Source organism: Thecamonas trahens, assembly GCF_000142905.1.
Source record: "Thecamonas trahens ATCC 50062 unplaced genomic scaffold supercont1.11, whole genome shotgun sequence".
In the NCBI taxonomy this organism is placed as follows: Eukaryota; order Apusomonadida; family Apusomonadidae; genus Thecamonas; species Thecamonas trahens.
The window spans coordinates 541,185-557,415 of record NW_013657669.1 but is presented as its reverse complement, the minus strand read 5'-3'; the positions used below and the strand labels follow the sequence as shown (position 1 = coordinate 557,415).

Genomic DNA, 16,231 nt, shown 5'->3' with positions numbered 1-16,231 from the left:
GCCCTCGCTCTCCGAGATCCGGTGGAAGATGGATGGTCGCGCGATAGATGCAGAGCATGGCGGTCATACTGTCAATATTCATTTTCGTCAGCTCCACAACGTCCGGACGGTATAATATTCTTAATTGGCTTGATGTCAAGGGCCGGTTTTCAGGTCCAGTTTTCACTTCTCACCTTCTGAGGTCGTCGGCACAAAAAATGGACTTCTTCGAGATCTAGCGCGCCATATTAGTCGGCGTTCAACGTCGCAAAAGCGATGGACATCTCCACCTCGGAGCAAGTCTCCAGTGGCTCGTCATTCAAAGTCCGTGCGTGGGGGGGGGGGGGGGGGACGTGGGAAACGCGCGGGAAGGTTCCCGCCCAAAACCTTCACCTCCACCACACCACCATGTCGAGGGGTGCACAGCCAAAGGGAACACGTACCACAGTCTGGAACCTCCGCTGGATGCGGACAAGCTCGCCAGGAGCCGTAGTGGCGGAAAGCGGAGGGTTGAGCAATGCCTCCAGCTCGTGAGCCTCCTCCATGTATGTGGCCTCGGACATGGTGTCGGTGGCCGCTTGGGTACGCAGAGACGAGTTGCGCCGCCCCACTCGCTCCCGTCCCGAGAGCCCAACACGCCACTCCATCACCATCTGTACCCACTGATTCGGCCACAGCAATTGTTGCCCGCGTACGCTATGTCTTTACATCAAGCCATTTCATGACGATGGGTGCAGCGAGCCGCTCAGCACCTTGGCACCTCGCGCTAGCGACCCGATCGCTGCGCGAGTCGCCCCTGGTCCCGATCCCATCCCTGCCCCCGCCTCGGACCCCGCCCCCCAGGCAGCGACACCCACGTCACATGCCGGTCGCATCGACGGGTGGCCTCAACAGCTATTGATGCATATTTTCCTGCTCGTGTGATGCTTGCCCACTCGCCATGATCGCATAGGCACGCCAATAGCCCCCAAGCCCGGCCCATCTCTCTCGTGCGCATCAACTACGGGCGCGCAGCATGTCAGCAATGGAAAAGAGACTTGCCTGCAAGAGGCTGGGGGACGGAGACGACAAGCGGCGGTGTGTGCGGTGCGGGAATGAGGGCAACCCGGGCTCGTCCAACGCATCGTTTGCTGTCGACTACTGCGTCCACTGCAAGGAGATCACAGAGTTTGGCTACGGTGTTGTGCCGCCGGGAAAGCCAACCGTGGCTGGTGGCGATGAGGAAGGAGACGTGGCTGGCGGATCGCGGGCGGATGACGCCTGACGGTGGCGGCAAGCCAGCGGCTCGGATGCCGTGCGCTACTACTCGGCCTTGGCCGACTTTTCCGCGCTGTTGATGGCGGCGAGATGGTGGTTAAAGTCAGCGTCGGTGCCCATGATCCAGTCCCAGAAGAACGAGTTGCCGCCGTAGCAGCCAGAGTTGTGCGAGTGGTGAAAGTTGTGGGCGAGCGGGTGCGAGGCAAACGGGTTGACCTTGGCCGCGCCGCCCCAGTGCGCAGGCGACCAGGGTAGGGCGAAGCCGCAGTGGTTGTCGACGGTGAGATAGATGCGAATAGCGAGCCAGAGAAATGTGATGGACATGTGAGTGCCAAGGAGCAGCGGGCCGCCGATGGTCGGCAAGCCGTTGGAAACGAGCTGTTCAAACGGATGGGCGTACTCGGCGGCGATGCCGATGGTCGAGCCGAACTTGTGGTGTCGTGCATGAACGGTCTTGAAGAGCCACTCGGAATGGAGCCACCGATGTGACCAGTAGAACCCGGTCTCGTTGATGACAAAGCAGGCGAGGAGCTGGGCGATGGCCACGGCCGCCGAGGGCATGTCCGCCGGATCGGCCGACATGCCGAGGGCCACAAACACCGGGTAGAGGAGGAACAGCTGGAGAGGCTGGACAATCAGATGCCCCACCAGCAAGCTCTTGATGCATGCTACCACCAGCGATCGTGACGGTGTCCGCTGCTGGATGCGGTACCGTTCGAGGAGGCCTGCGGCGCCTACCGCTGCAATGGCGCCCGAGAGCCCGACAAACACAAGCTCGTGGACAGTCATAAAGCCGACAACAAAGAACATTCTCTCTGAGTATGGCCACCTGGTCAGGACATCTTCCCAGAGCTCGCTCGGCAGCATGTGCGCGCTGGCGTCGAGTGTTGGCCGGCAGGCGCGAGCGCGAGTGGTGGCGGTGCCACGTGGGCTCGCGTGGACTGACACACTGGTTGCCTAGCCGGGAAGATGATACACATGGTTGCTTCTTTGATGAGGAAGGTATGGGGAGTCGGATTCGGAGGGCGCAGCAGCTTGTATCACTCGTCGTCAAACTCGACGGCGCCAAAGTCAAAGTCGTCGAGTGCAGTCGAGACAGCGGCGATGGGTGCCGTGGGCTCGGGCGTTGCCGGTGCGGTCCAATCGAAAGACGCCTGAAGGTGGGCCGGGAGCGGAGTGGGTTTGGGATCAACAGCCTGTGCGCTGGCCTCGGGCGCGGTGTCGGCCGCATCGGTCTCAGCTTCGGTCTCGGCCGCGGTCTCGGCCTCGGTCTCGGCCTCGGTCTCGGCCACAGTCTCGGCCTCAGTCTCGACCTCGGTCTCGGCCTCGGTCTCGGCCTCGGTCTCGGCCTCGGTCTCGGCCTCGGTCTCGGCCTCGGTCTCGGCCTCGGTCTCGGCCTCGGTCTCGGCCTCGGTCTCGGCCGCAGTCTCAGTCTCGGCCTCGGTCTCGGCCTCGGTCTCAGCCTCAGTCTCGGCCGCAGCATCGGTCTCAGCCTCGGTCTCGGCCTCAGTCTCGGCCTCGGTCTCGGCCACAGTCTCGGCCACAACATCGGTCTGAGCCACAGTCTCGGCCTCGGTCTCGGCCACAGTCTCGGCCACAACATCGGTCTCGGCCTCAGTCTCGGCCTCAGTCTCGGCCACAGTCTCGGCCTCGGTCTCGGCCACAGTCTCGGCCTCAGTCTCAGTCTCGGCCTCGGTCTCGGCCTCGGTCTCAGCCTCAGTCTCAGCCTCGGCCTCAGTCTCGGCCAAAGTCTCGGCCACACCATCGACCTCAGCATCAACCTCAGCCTCAGCATCAGCATCAGCATCAGCATCGACCTCTGCATCAACCTCAGCCTCAGCATCAGCATCAGCATCAGCATTAGCATCAGCCCCAGCCTCAGCCACACCATCAGCCTCAACCTCAACCACACCATCAGCCTCGGCCTCGGCCCCAACCTCACCCTCACCCCCACCGCAACTTCAGGCCCAGGCCCAGCCGCGTCCTCAATCTCGCCCTCTCCGCCAGAACCAATATCGTCGTCGCCGTCGTCATCATCATCGTCGTCGTCGTCGTCGTTGCGCGTACTCTCGCCCTCGGACTCGCCGGGCCCGGCCTCGAGCGCCGCTGTCACCTCGGCTTCCTCGCGCAAGACAGCCATGAGCGCCTCCTTCTCGCGCGCCACAAGCGCCGCCACTGCATCGCGGATGGCCTGGACCCACGCCTGGCAGTCGCCCATCATCCGCGACGAAAAGTAGAACGTCCGATATCGCGTCGCAATCGAGAACCCGGGCGTCGGGAACTTAAGTGTCTTGCCGCTCTGGGTTGTGTGCTTCGACTTGGGCTCTTCAAGGTTGACATTAAGCACGTCCATCAGCTCCACAGAGCCCTTCAGCGGCTTGCCCTTCTTGCCGGCGTAGTCGAGCCGCTCCGGCGTCAGCTCAAAGTACCGCGTCACCCACTTGCCGGACTCGGTGCCCTTCTTCAGAATGCCCTCCTTCAGCACCTCGGTCTCCTTGACCACAACTTCGCCCGCCTCGCGGACCGCGCTCACCGCACCAGCCACAATGTCTTTCCATCGCCCGGCAGCCCCAGCATTCTCAAATCGAAGCGCCACAAGCGGCTCGCCGCCATCGTCGCCGTCGCCGGTGCCCACAACCACAACCACAAACGGGTCCGACAGGTCCTGGCACCGCCCAAACGCCTCGCCCCACGGCACCACAACCCGCGCAGGCTTACCCACCTTGTCAAACACCCGCAACTCGCGCGACGTCGCCTCCACAAGCGCCGCAGTCTTAAACGGCCCGGCAAAGTCGGTACCAGTCCCCACCCCGATCGCACGCGCAATGACAAACTCGTGCCCACCCATCTTGCGCATCCGCACCGCAATGCTCGGCTCGGCAGCAACCGCGGCCGCAAACCGGATCGCCTGCTCCAGCGCGTCGTGCCAGACAGAAATCGGCGGGCCGCCACTGCACGCCATGATCGCCAACGCCTCGGTCGGCGGCGTCGCATCGCCCTCCACCACGGGTGCTCCTGGCGCAAACGTCGCTGTCTCGCTCCGCACCATCACACGGACCACGTCGCCGTCGAGCACAGCCTCTACCACGTCGGCCACATCGAACCGGAACCGCGACGGCTTGTTCTTGGCGGCCGCGCCCCGGATCTCCACTGGGCTGAGAACAAGGTACAGTACATCGCCCTTGCCCTTTCCTCCCACTACCTTGGCCTTGGCCTTGCCTTCCACCAGCGGCGTCTTGACGTCCATAACCCGGTTGAGCACCAGAGCCTTGGACAGCCGCCTCGCACGTGTCCGCTTGCCATCCTGCAACGCAGCAAGCCTTGGCATGGCCGTCCCGCTCTTCCCGCCGCTCTTCCCGCCGCTCTTCCCGCCGCTCTTCCCGCTCGCTTTAGCTCCTCCCTCAGAATTCACCAAAACCTGCTGGACGTCGCTCCGTTCCTGAGTCCGAGCCTTGCGAGCCGGCCGCTTCCGACGCGTGCCTTTTCGCGCCCAGCATCCATTCCTGCCTACTTGCTCGTATGAGACGTGTGTGTCGCTGAGTCGGTGCGTCGGTGACAAGTGCCCCTCTCCCTGCCTCGCGTACCAAGCCCTCCACCTCCTCCACAAGCCCCGCTCCACCGGGCGGACGGTTGGTAACCAAAAAAATCGTCATCTCAATTCACGTGGACTGCCTCTCACCACGCCCCGAGCCCTAACACACTACCAAACTCCGCCGCTGATGGCACTGCTTTCTTTCACACTCTCACGCTGCCGCTCCCGTGTACCATCACTTCTGTCTCGTGTCTTCATGGGTCCCTAAGCTCCCTGCCTCGCTGCCCACCCCCCGACCCACAGTTGGCTTCAGCTCCGGAGCGACCAGACTCACTCGCCATGGTGCTACAATCAGCCCGACGCATGCTGGCTGTTGAACAACCGCAGCCGGTCCACCAGCGAAGTCTTGGATCCTCGCGTCGAGAGCCAAACTGCTGGCAGAGCTCACGAAGCTCCGGCAACTTCATCCGCACCACCCGGCCCATGTCGAACAAGCCCGAGCTGGACCTGGCTCCTGTCGCCACTGATGCTGTCGATGCCGTCGATGCCGTCGATGCCGCCGATGCCGTCGTCGATGTCGCCGTCGACACTGCCGCAGCCGCCAAGCTCTTCGCCCGCTTGCTCGGCGACGCGCCGTGGCTCACAGACGACTTGCGCTTCCGCGACGCCGCGGACGCAGACGCCGCTGCAGACGCTGACGTCGACGTCGACGTCGATGCCCCGGGCACTTGCGACTTGCGCTTCGCCTTGGCCTCGGAAAGTGCCCGAATCAGAATGTGTGTCGAGTCTGTCCCGATCGACTGTCCCGCCGGCGGACGCTGGTCGCCGCTCGGCAGCGCCCGCCGCAGCTGCGGCTCCTGCGGCGCCACATACCCACTGCCGCCGCCTCCGCCTCCGCCGCCAGCCGCCCCCACCTCCACTTCGGTAAACGCACCCGCACTCGGAAGCGACTTGAAGAACGACATGCCTATGCCGTGTCGCCCTCGCCTCGGCCCGTCTGTCAAGCTCGCCACGCGCGGGTTCTTCTGCCCTACGCCTCGTTGACCAGCACACGGCCACCGTCACTCTCCACGGGCAGTTACTGACGCTTAGCCTGCTCTCTATGACCTGTCCTGATCCCTGTCTCCGTCCTACTCCCCCGCGCTGTTACCCACAAAGTCGCGTGTCGCACTCGCCGCCGTCACTCGTCCGCCGCCTGCCGCCTGCCGCCTGCCGCTGCCGGCACACACGATTTACGCCCATACAACAGCTGCGACAATACCGACTCCGCCCACCACCGCCACAGCAACGCCAGCAGCAAGTCCTATCACAGCTTCAGCGCCACCTACACGCGGCGCGAGAGTGACCACCCCAACATCGAGCATCCCTACAACCGCGGCCACGATGCCGAGCCCGAGCCGGCGGCTTCTCTCCGACCGACCGGCAAGCTGCGCCCATCCACACACAAGCACAACGTAAAGAGTCCAGCGGAGGATCGACGTCAGTCGCGCCATCGCGCCAAGCGGCTCGTTGCGGACCGCAATGCCTGCCCATGCCCATGCCAGCGGTGCGCCCACAATCAGCCCGCCGGCCACTCGCTCGCGGATCTGCCACGTGTTGTCGATCGCATCGCTGCGGAGCGCAAAGCAGATGTGAGCTAGGAGCCAGAGCCACACCGTCTGCGATGTTCCAAGCGCCGCAAGTCCTGACAGCGACCGTCGCACCGCGCCAGAAGCAGACGGCGACTGCCACCGCGTTGTCAAGCTCGCCACTGCCCGCATCTGCCGCGAGACCGTCACAAACACCGCGCCAGCTCCAATGACAGCCAGCCAAAAGCTGAACCTGTAGCCATCATGGGTCGAAAAGCCCAACAGTCCGTCAACGACATCCATCCCAAACTCGCCGATCTCAAGCCCGCTGCACGCCATCACCACCGCGACGCATCCAAACAACACTGCGTCCAGCGCCCGGTACTTGGATGTCGTCCGCGTCGCCGTGCCTAGCAGGTATCGCGCGCCGCGTGCCAGCACGCCCACCCATGCTCCTGCAACTACCATCACTCCGCCGCCAATCAGCGACGCACAGCTCGGCCACAACACGCCAGCAACTATCGTGCACAGCATGGCAAGCGCAGCCAACAGCGTCACGCCACTCGCAGCCCAGTGCTGCTGAGCGTACATCGATGCCGTCGCTTGCACCGGTCCCCGCTGCTAGCCAATGCTGACACAGCCATGGCGCCGGCCGCTCGGAACACCAGCAGTGTCCCGTCAACTCCGCCCACTGTCCCGCTCGCCACAGCACGCATCGCACGGCTTGCTCCGCGAGCAGGCCCCGCGCACATTCCGCGGCGCACGGGCTTGGGTGCCCCGGTTGCGCCTGCAGCAAGTAGCCGTTGTTAAGAAGCTCCACAATGTGCAGCGCGCCCTTGGCTCGGTACGGAATCCACTTGCCCGCAACGTCACGCCGGACCTTGCCCAGCACCGGATGCCGGAGGACAAATCGAACCGCAGCCACGCTTCCTGACCTCGCCGCATACTCGAGTGGAGCCAGGAGATCGTCGTCGTCAGCAAGTGCTGCCACAAATACCTGCTCCACGAGTGCCCGCGGCATCGCCGCCAACACATGCCGCGCCACCCGCGCGTCGCCTGCTGCCAGCGCCACGTCCAGCGGTGTCCTCCGCAGCACATCGTCGCGGGACATGCACCCAGTAAGCACCTCGGTCATCGGCATGCCCTCGGCCCTCAGTCGCGCCAACGGCAGCGCCTCGCCTCCGGACACCGCAGCGTACACCGCGCGGTGGACTCGCGCCCGATGATACGGCTTCACAAGGCCACCGGTGGCAAACACAGTGCCGTCGACAGTAATCTGGGCGAGGCGCCCCACCGCCCGCCGGAGCTCGACTACCACAGCACGCGCAGCACGCGCGTCATGCAGTCCGCGCACTGTGCCCGGCAGCCGCGACATTGTCGCCCGCCCGTCGGCACTGCCCAGCACAGCCTCAATCATCTCGGCGTCGCCGCTGGCCACGGCTGCCTCACCAGCCACGCTCCACGCAGTCTCCAGCGACGTCACCAGGTGCTTCGGGACAAGATCCGGTACATAGAACGCGTCCAGCACTCGGCGCACGAGCTCCGGCTCGCCGGACGCCACTGCCGCCACAAGCGGTGAGACTGGCGGCGTGCCGAGCGAAGAGGCCTCAAAAACGACCCAGCCCTCGCGGCCAACTTCAAACGCACCGTTGAGCGCAACCTCGATCGACCACGGGACCGAGCCGGGACCGTCAACCTCCAGCGAGGGCATCCAGTTGCGGGAGGCATCGAGCCACTCCAGCTGCGGCAGGCCGAGCGCAAGCATCCGCAGCAGCTCTACAGATCGGTCAGTCAGCGAGTTGCCGCTCACGTCCATGTACCTGAGCGAGTGAGGGACAACTCGTGAAATAGCTGCCAGCCACTCGTCTGTCAGCTCCGTCCGCCGCAGTACCAGTTTGCCCAGATGCGTGCTCGATCCCATCCACGCCACTAGGCTCTGCGCTCCGGCGTCCGAGAGAACTACGCCCTCGATGATCAGCGTGTGCAGTGTCGGCGGGAGCAGGCTCAGCAACTCCGGCAAATCGCACGACGCCACTCCGCCTTTCACCAGCGCCAGCATTGCCAGCGACCGCGGCGCCTGTTTGCACATCCCCAGAAGCCCGGTTGGCCGCGGGCGGAGTCCGAGATCGCAGACCTCGTACGGTGCCGCCGCGCGAGACACTAGCAGCTCGAGCATCGGCCGCGCAAACGCAGCTGCGTCCGGCGGGGCCGGCTCCAGAGATGCCCAAATCCGGGTCAGCGAGCTGTGACTCGCCAGCGCTTGAGCCAGCTCACACTCTTCATCGCCGTCAAACAAAACGCCACGCACGTCAAACTCGCTCAGCCGCGGGCATGCCACCGCCATCGCCGCCGCGTCGCTTCCGCTCACCAGCGTCCGCGAGACGTTGAGTGAAGTGAGCGAGCCCGCCACGCTCTCCAGCAACCGCCGGACGCCAAGCCCGGTCAGAGGGTTGTGCTCGAGAGTGAGGTCCGCCAGCGAGTCAGGGAGCGAGAGCGCTACACACGCCTCGTCAGAGAGGATGTTGTCAGCAAGATTGAGGACAGTGAGTTGTGGAACGTGGCCGAGCGGCGCAGTCAGGCCACGCGCCGTACCCAGAGCGTTGCCCGACAGATCGAGGCTAGTAAGCGAGAGTGGCAGTAGCGGGAGGCACGCCGCCGTCAGCGGTGGCGTCATATCCACCATTGCCAGGTGTGTCAGTGTTTGCGGCAGCGGCACAGAGGCCAGTGCGCCACGCGGCAGCCGCACAGCCCGCAGCGTGACCGAGATCAAGATAGGGCTGGCCAGCGCGCGCCGGAGTAGGATCCGAGCGTCACCGTCAGACACCCGCCCGCGCTCAAGCACAAGCTCGCTCTCGGCGCTCTGGGCACTCTGAGAGAGCTTCGACACAAGGTGATCCGACGTGGCGTCAGGCAGCGGCTGTGGTGCCATCGATGGGTTCGCCGATGGGCTTGACGATGTCGATCGCGGGGGCTCGGGACTCGAGACTCGTTGGATGCGGAAGATCGGCGAGGCCTCAAGCGAGTGCCTACTCTCCAGCACTGCCTCGCTTCGCGCCTCGGGTGACGCCTCCGGACTTGATGACGCCTGCAGCGCCGCGTGCACCACCGCCACGTCGTCGAGCTCGACCGCGGCATCGCGGTCACTGCCCGCGTCGTCATCGTCGCTGGCCCGCCATTCGACGACCAACGGCTCGGCAGCTGCGGCCCGCTGCGAACGAGCCCGCTGCTTCGGCGCAGCCCGCCGCTTTGGCGCAGCCGGGCGTTGTGGCTTTTCCGGCCGCCGCCGCGTCGCAGGCCGCGCCGGCGGCTTGCGATTCGCAGCCTGTCGCGGCTCAGGCCTCGATTTTGCCGGCGATGCCGATGGCTGCTTCGCCACGCTCGTGTCAATACCAAGCCTTTTGAGCAGCTTCTTGACATCGTTGCTGCCATCAAAGCCAACACTTCCGTCTGCGTGCGCCAGTGACGGCCGGAGGCTCCGCTCGGTGGCCGGCGGCGGGTTGGCGGGAAAGTGCGAGTTGTCAAAGCGGGCAAAGCGAACTGCGGCAGCAGCATGGCAGTCTCGCTGAAGGCCAAAGACGTCATGCGGCACAAGCTGCAGCGAACCCGGCTCCGACGTGGCTACCAGCGGTTCCCTCTTGGCTTGCTTCTGGCCTGGTCCTCGGCCTCTGTTGGCGTTGCTGCCTCGCGCAGAACGTTGCCCTGGCGAGGAGGAGGGCGGACGGCGCAAAGGCGCCGAAGGCGGTCGGCGGAGTGGGGATGCCGCGGACGGCTCTGGGGGACTCTGCTCACGGGTAACGGCAGCTGCTGCTCGAAAGTATGCTTCTTCTGCGTCGTACACTACCGATCCGATGGATGTGCTCGGTGCATGGCTTCCACGCCCGCCCTCCCCCGCGCCACGTCCTGCACCTGCCTCGACCCATTCGCCGTTCCAGTCCGGCTCGTCGAGCACCACCGGCACTGCCATCACGAGACAAGTCGTTTACTCCCGACTTGTGTTGCACCGACCGCTTCCGCTTTGCCACCACACACCCGCTGTGGGCCTCGCCACAGGAGAATGAGCCAGTTCCGGCACGGGGTAGGAGGGGGAGGGGGAGGGTGCAACGCCTTCTGCCCCTGGCTCCGGCCATCGATCAAAGTGCACCTGCAGGCTACGCAGGCGGCCGCTCGCGCGCAGAGTGATAGGAAGCAGCTCGTCAGTCGCCTTCACCAAGAATGGCCCGCCGCGCAGCGCGACGAGCACGGCGAGACATGGCCCGCTGCTCCAAGAGCGCGCCGAGCGCGACCGCGACCCGGAGGCGGAAGACAATGACAATGATGAGGATGCTGCCGATGACGCCAAGGAGGATGCGGTCTAGCGGGTAGCCGGTGGTGGCTATCAGTTCGTCGTTGGTGACCTGGATGTGAAGGCCAATGAGGGCAAGGCCAGCAGGGAGCGCCGCGTCGGGTGAGGTCTCCCAGGCCTGGTCGTAGAACCGCTTGGCGAGGTGGAGGTCGAGCGGGAGGCCGAGCCCGTGCTGGTGCATGTAGCCGAGGTTGAAGAGCGCCTGTGGGTGCCCGCGGTTCGCGCCGGCGCGGTACTGCGAGAGCGCCAGCTCGTAATCACGCTCAGTGTCAAAGTAGTAGTCGCCGAGCGCGAGGTTGGCGTCGACGTTGCCCTGCAGCGCCGAGAGCGCGAGCATGCGCAGATGCAGGGCTCGGACGGCGTCAGAAGAGCCACCGAACAGAGCCAACACCCGGCTCTCGTCGCCGTGGTGGTGGAGGATGTACGCAGCGTTGCGCTGCGCAAGCTCGACGCCCTGCATCGCGACAACGAGGTAGCGCACAAGGGCCATGACCACCTGGTCATCGTCGTAGGCGGCATGCGCGGTCTTGAGCACATTCTCTTGCAGGCCGCGCTCGACGGCGGTCTTGAAGAGCGAGAGCGCCGAGGCGCACGAGCGGGCAGTCCCAAGGCCTTGCGCGTGCATGAGGCCGAGGTAGTACGTGGCAAGGGTGCGGCCCTGGTGGGCGGCGTTGACAAACAAGGCGTGGGCGCGCTTGTAGTCGGGCTCGCCGTCGGCGGTCTCGCCATTAAAGTAGAGTGTGCCAAGATTGAGCTGGGCGTCGGCGTTGCCCATGGCCGCAGACTTGGCTATGTAGTCAAAGGCCTTGGTCGAGTCGGCCTCGACGCCGGTCCCATGGAGGTACATGAAGCCGAGCCCGTTGAGCGCCGACGCCGAGCCGGCGTCGACGGCCTTGGTATACCACTCGATTGCGGCGTCGGTATTCTGCGGCACGCCGTCGTCGCCGGCGGCGTACACGTGGCCGAGGTTGGCCATGGCTTCGGGCGAGCCTGCGGCAGCGGCCTGCTCAAAGTGTTGGACAGCGGCCGGCACGTCGCGCGCCAGCCCACGCGCGCCAGTCCAGTGCAGCTTGCCGAGCGCGACCGCCGCCGACGGCGAGCCCTGACTCGCCGAGTACTCGTAAAAGTCGACAATGTCCTCGTCCGAGTTGGTGGACCCGTCGACCGGTTTGACCTCATCAGACAGCGGCTGGGCGGTTGCCTCGGGCTCAGCTCCGGTCTCCACAATCTGCGCCGCCACGTCCTCAGCAGCCTTGCGGTAGTAATTGGCGGCAGTATCGCACGAGCCGGGCACTGCCAGCGCGTGCCGATGCCTGAAGCCAAGCGCGGCGTTGGCGACCCGTGAGCTGCCACGCGCAGCAAAGAACAGATGCAGGACTGCAAGGGCCTCGTCGCGCTCGACCGATCCCGCGCGGGCAAGGCCGAGGCTGTGAAGCAGGCCCACATACGCCTGTGCCTCTGGCAGCCCGCGCTCGGCCGCCCGACCCAGCCACTTTTGCGCCGCCGCCACATCGATGACCTCGTCACCTTCGTCGACGGTCGTTCCCAGGAGCGACCAGAGGCCGAGCTCGAGCGCAGCCTTCATGTTGTCCTCCTCCTCCGCCAGTGTCTCTAGCGCAGCTCGTGCCCGACCATAGCCATTGCTTGCATGCGCCTCGCCCACAATGACCTCCACAGGGTCGACCATCTCCTCCACCGGCACCAGGTCTTCGCCGGCAAGGCCACCGCCATGGCCTTCGTCAGCGGCAGCGGCAGCGGCAGCAACAACAGCTGCAGCCACCGCAGCCACAAGGAAGGCAAGCCGCAGTACTCTGTACATCAATGTTGTCGGCCTTGCGTGAGTGAGGTGTTGGTGAAGGTGTGGTGGGTCGTCGTTGTCGTCGTCGTCGTCGCTGTCGTCATTGGGCTTTCGGACCGCTGACATCGGCTGCGCCGAAACTGTCTGTGCCAGGCGGAAGACTCGGCTGTCGTCGAGGAAGCTGGCATTTACATGACCGAGTCCTGGAACTCTTGGCGCTCACGAGCACGCTGTGCCGTGGTAAGCATGTCACGGAGCTTGATGGCGGCGTCCTTCATCTCGGGCGCCTCAAACGAGCCGGAGAGACGAACGATCTGCTCCGGCGTGGGGAAGACGTCCTTGGGACACGAGTAGCGTGGCGGGTGGGTGGGGACCAGCTCGACGCCATCAGACATGACCTCCATGAGGAGGTCGAACGGGGCCTGACCGACGATGGGGCGGGCGAGGTTCTCGGGATTGCAGAGGAGGACAATGTCGGTGACCGGAAGCAGGGCCTCGGTGCCGAGCTGCCAGATGCAGTAGGTGATGACGTCGCCGGTCTTGGGATGTTGCATGACAGTCATGGTGGCCGGCATGACCTTGACCTCATTCTTCTCGTTGACTTTGTCCAGCATCTTCTTCTGTGAGTGGTACTGCTGGCCGATGCCCCGGGTGACCAGGTTCTTGTACAGGAGGTAGACCTTGGTGGGGACCGGGAGCTCGGCGACACCGTCGGCGCCGCCGGATGCCGAGCTTGCACCGCCGCCGGACGACTTGCCGTCAAACTTGGGCGGCTCGTACGGGAGGTAGTGGCCCTTCTTGTTAAGCGTCCACACGCCAAGCACGGGCGACGGCAGGCGCGAGAGGATGGAGGCGACCAGGTTGAGAACGGCAAGCAGGCCCTCGGGATCCTCGCTGCCGGTGACAAGGAGGACCTCGCGATCGGGGACGAGGACGACAGGGCGCCCCTTGACCTTGAGCTTGCGGATCATCGCCTTGCAGAGCATGCGCGCCGAGTCTGCACCATCGCGGAACTGGGCGAGGTACGAGCCCTTGGTTGTGCCGGGCACCGCGCGCCACTTGCCGTCGCCGTTGGTCCGCGCCGCCAGCGCGGCGGCGGCGTCGTCGAGCGCCTGGTCAAAGCTCACGCCCCAGGCCAGCAGGTGCTTGTTGGTGACGGTGGCCACCGTAGTGTCATCCTCAAGCGCAAGCTCGGCGACCAGGTCAGGCGAAGTGGCGACGTCGCGCGTCGGGATGACGACCTCGTCATCGCCGCGGAGCTCGCACTGCATGTCAAAGAGCTCGTAGTACGAAGCGAGGCGGAGGCGCGGGACGAGACGGCTCTTCATCTCGTCGTACGTGCCGAGCGGCATGATCTTGGCTTCGCACAGATCCAGCAGCTCGGAGATGACCACGTCGCGCGAGCCGTCATCATCCTCGGAAATGGCGTAGGCGTTGTAGTACGGCACGAGGTCCACAAACGGGTGCGGCTGATGCGAGGTCGGCGCCACCGGGCCAGGCAGCTCGACGACTAGCCGCTTGGTCTCGGCCTCGTAGCGGATCGAGAGCCCGCGCTCCGAGCCCTTTTCCGCCACCATCTCTGAGAACCGCCGCAGCGATGGCAGGACCTTGGTCGGCACCGCAGGCTGAGCGCCCTCGCCGCCTTCACTCCCGCCCTCGCCAGCCGCGATTCCGGTCAGATTCTCAAGCGTATCGCCAATGATTGACGCCAACGGGTTACTCCCTGCCGCCTTGCCCTTGCCTTTGCCCTTGCCCTTGCCCTTGCCCTTGCCGTCGTCCTGGTGAGTGCTTGAGGCGGCACCGACGTCACCGGTCGCCGCCTCGTCGCCGCCGTCCTCAACCACGCCGTCGACCACGTGCGGCACCGACGCGCCGTCACAAGACTTTGGTCTCGTCTTGGACCCATCAGACGCGCTTGCACAAGACTCGAGCGCCGCTGCGCCCGGTGTGGTCACAACCTCGATGTCACCAGAGCCAGAGTCGGACATGTTGTGCGTTTCGCGAGAAGTGCTATCGAGTCGGCCACGCGGCTGCTGGACACCAGACGACGGACGACGGACGACGGACGACGGACGACGGACGACGGACACCGGGCCGGGCTGTCGCGGCCATGGGACATTTCGAGAAAATAGGGAGGAGGAGAGGGGGAGGGGAAGGAGGAGGAGGAGAAGCCAGGATGCGTTTGATCTCGGAAGGGACGGCGACAGGGCCGAGCCCAGGAGGTGGGGACAAGGGGGGACGATCTGGACGGATGGTGCGTTGCGGGTGGATGGAGCTCTGTAGGTTGATGGGTGAAGCGGCAGCGGGCGAGGCAGGGCGGTGGCGACAGCAGACGCACCACAGACCGGACGTGCAAGGCCCGGATGCTGGGCAGCGCCCGAGGGTGAGCCGGGGTGAGGCGTGCGGCGGCAGACAGTCTAAAGAAGCAGATCGTAGTCGTCGAGCTTGTCGTTGTACTTGAGAACCTTGCGGCGGATGGAAGAGGTGTCGACAAAAGCGACGTGGTCCTCCATCTTGCGGGTGACGTGGTACGCCGGGTCGGTGACGACGTTGGTGCCAACGCGGAAGTGGCCCTGGCGGACCATGCGAGCGGCCTCTGCCACGCTCTGAGCAAACTTGAGGCGAACGATGACGACTGCCAGCCGCCGCCGACAAAACGCAGCCGTGGTCACCGCCGATGCCTTGCCCAGCGAGCGCTTCGAGTTGATGACGCCCATCTCGTACAGCTTCTCCAGCAACGACGCCGTCATCTTGATCCGAAACTCCGAGGTGGCCTCCGCGCTCTTGAGCTTGTTAGCCAGCTTGGTAATCTTACCGCAAACACGATTGTACCTACCCATTACAAGACACCATACATGGGCATGCTCTTCTGTGAGTATGGCTATCACAACCTCCCGCTATCCCTCGTCTCACACCATCTGCTGCACTCTCAAACCAACCAGGGATGGTTGCTGCCATCCTCGGCTGCACCCCTCCCAACCACCACACACACACACACACACACACACACACACACACACACACACACACACACACACAACATACTGCATGTAGTCCTCCCGCTTCTCAATGTGATAGCGGCGCATGACTTCGATCTCACGGAGGTTGTTCGACCGCTTCCAGTCCATAAAGTCCGTCTTCCGAAGAAGCTTCCTCTCATGGTGCTTGAGCTTGCGCACCATGTTGGGCAGAAGGCAAAGAGACAGGTATCAAGAGGCTTGGAGTGCATGCCCCCCTAGCAGCAGTAGCAGGAGCGGGATCGACTGCACCGAGCCAATGAGCCGCGATAGATGTCATCGTAGGACGGCCTGGGCTGGTGGCGGGTTGCGATCGGGCGATGTGGTCGGGTGCTGGGACGTGATCGGGGTACAGCCAGGTCGACCGCGGCCAGGTTGACGCAACCGGGTCGACTGCACCGAGCCAATGAGCCGCAATAGATGTCATCGTAGGACGGCCTGGGCTGGTGGCGGGTTGCGATCGGGCGATGTGGTCGCGCCAATGGCACGGCGCACGCGCGAGGCAGCCGGACCGTCTGCAGGCTTCCGGTGACGACAGCGGCTAACGTACGGGCACGGGCCACCACCTGACACAGAGCGTATCAGGATGAAGGCACACATGGCCATGAGACAGCAGAGTGTGGTACTTGCTGTAATGCTCGCGGCGTGTGCCGTGTCTGGTGTGAGGTTGGCGGACGAGGGCGCTGCGTGCCCGGAGCGACTTGACGTGCTGGCACAGGTGCAGCCGGATGGCTTCAT

The 16,231-nt window shown here is 64.7% G+C and overlaps 8 protein-coding genes across 8 annotated transcripts; all 8 read right to left on the bottom strand.

Annotated features, from left to right (window-relative positions):
* Positions 1-1,196: 1,196 nt before the first annotated feature.
* Positions 1,197-2,046, bottom strand: AMSG_03153 (C-4 sterol methyl oxidase; the record flags this gene model as incomplete). Its single annotated transcript, XM_013905026.1, has 1 exon — positions 1,197-2,046. One exon carries the CDS (start codon positions 2,044-2,046, stop codon positions 1,282-1,284), a length of 765 nt encoding a protein of 254 aa, XP_013760480.1. The 3' UTR covers positions 1,197-1,281.
* Positions 2,047-2,209: 163 nt separating this feature from the next.
* Positions 2,210-4,564, bottom strand: AMSG_03152 (uncharacterized protein; the record flags this gene model as incomplete). The annotated part of the gene is made up of 2 exons (XM_013905025.1): positions 2,210-3,161; positions 3,191-4,564. 2 exons carry the CDS (start codon positions 4,562-4,564, stop codon positions 2,277-2,279), a joined length of 2,259 nt encoding a protein of 752 aa, XP_013760479.1. The 3' UTR covers positions 2,210-2,276.
* Positions 4,565-5,212: 648 nt separating this feature from the next.
* On the bottom strand, positions 5,213-5,733 carry AMSG_03151 (uncharacterized protein; the record flags this gene model as incomplete). Its single annotated transcript, XM_013905024.1, has 2 exons — positions 5,213-5,374; positions 5,413-5,733. The coding sequence occupies 2 exons, from the start codon at positions 5,731-5,733 to the stop codon at positions 5,213-5,215; spliced, it is 483 nt and encodes a 160-aa protein (XP_013760478.1).
* Positions 5,734-6,000: 267 nt separating this feature from the next.
* On the bottom strand, positions 6,001-6,927 carry AMSG_11753 (uncharacterized protein; the record flags this gene model as incomplete). The annotated part of the gene is made up of 1 exon (XM_013905048.1): positions 6,001-6,927. One exon carries the CDS (start codon positions 6,925-6,927, stop codon positions 6,001-6,003), a length of 927 nt encoding a protein of 308 aa, XP_013760502.1.
* An 87-nt stretch (positions 6,928-7,014) lies between these two features.
* AMSG_11752 (uncharacterized protein) lies at positions 7,015-9,362 on the bottom strand (the record flags this gene model as incomplete). The annotated part of the gene is made up of 2 exons (XM_013905047.1): positions 7,101-9,362; positions 7,015-7,027 (listed from the first exon to the last, which is right to left on the bottom strand). The coding sequence occupies exons 1-2, from the start codon at positions 9,263-9,265 to the stop codon at positions 7,015-7,017; spliced, it is 2,178 nt and encodes a 725-aa protein (XP_013760501.1). The 5' UTR covers positions 9,266-9,362.
* Positions 9,363-10,296: 934 nt separating this feature from the next.
* Positions 10,297-12,497, bottom strand: AMSG_11751 (uncharacterized protein; the record flags this gene model as incomplete). The annotated part of the gene is made up of 1 exon (XM_013905046.1): positions 10,297-12,497. The coding sequence occupies one exon, from the start codon at positions 12,495-12,497 to the stop codon at positions 10,530-10,532; it is 1,968 nt and encodes a 655-aa protein (XP_013760500.1). The 3' UTR covers positions 10,297-10,529.
* A 152-nt stretch (positions 12,498-12,649) lies between these two features.
* AMSG_03148 (uncharacterized protein) lies at positions 12,650-14,464 on the bottom strand (the record flags this gene model as incomplete). Its single annotated transcript, XM_013905023.1, has 1 exon — positions 12,650-14,464. The coding sequence occupies one exon, from the start codon at positions 14,462-14,464 to the stop codon at positions 12,665-12,667; it is 1,800 nt and encodes a 599-aa protein (XP_013760477.1). The 3' UTR covers positions 12,650-12,664.
* Positions 14,465-14,641: 177 nt separating this feature from the next.
* Positions 14,642-15,683, bottom strand: AMSG_03147 (small nucleolar ribonucleoprotein U3 component). Its single transcript, XM_013905022.1, has 2 exons — positions 15,522-15,683; positions 14,642-15,308 (listed from the first exon to the last, which is right to left on the bottom strand). Exons 1-2 carry the CDS (start codon positions 15,656-15,658, stop codon positions 14,894-14,896), a joined length of 552 nt encoding a protein of 183 aa, XP_013760476.1. The 5' UTR covers positions 15,659-15,683; the 3' UTR covers positions 14,642-14,893.
* Positions 15,684-16,231: the final 548 nt, after the last annotated feature.

Bases quoted from the DNA above. Each gene is read 5' to 3' on its own strand.
- AMSG_03147 (XM_013905022.1), bottom strand. From the start codon at position 15,658: ATGGTGCGCAAGCTCAAGCACCATGAGAGGAAGCTTCTTCGGAAGACG. The intron at 15,309-15,521 runs GTATGTTGTGTG...TGTAATGGGTAG, and splicing joins AAGCGGGAGGACTACATGCA to GTACAATCGTGTTTGCGGTA.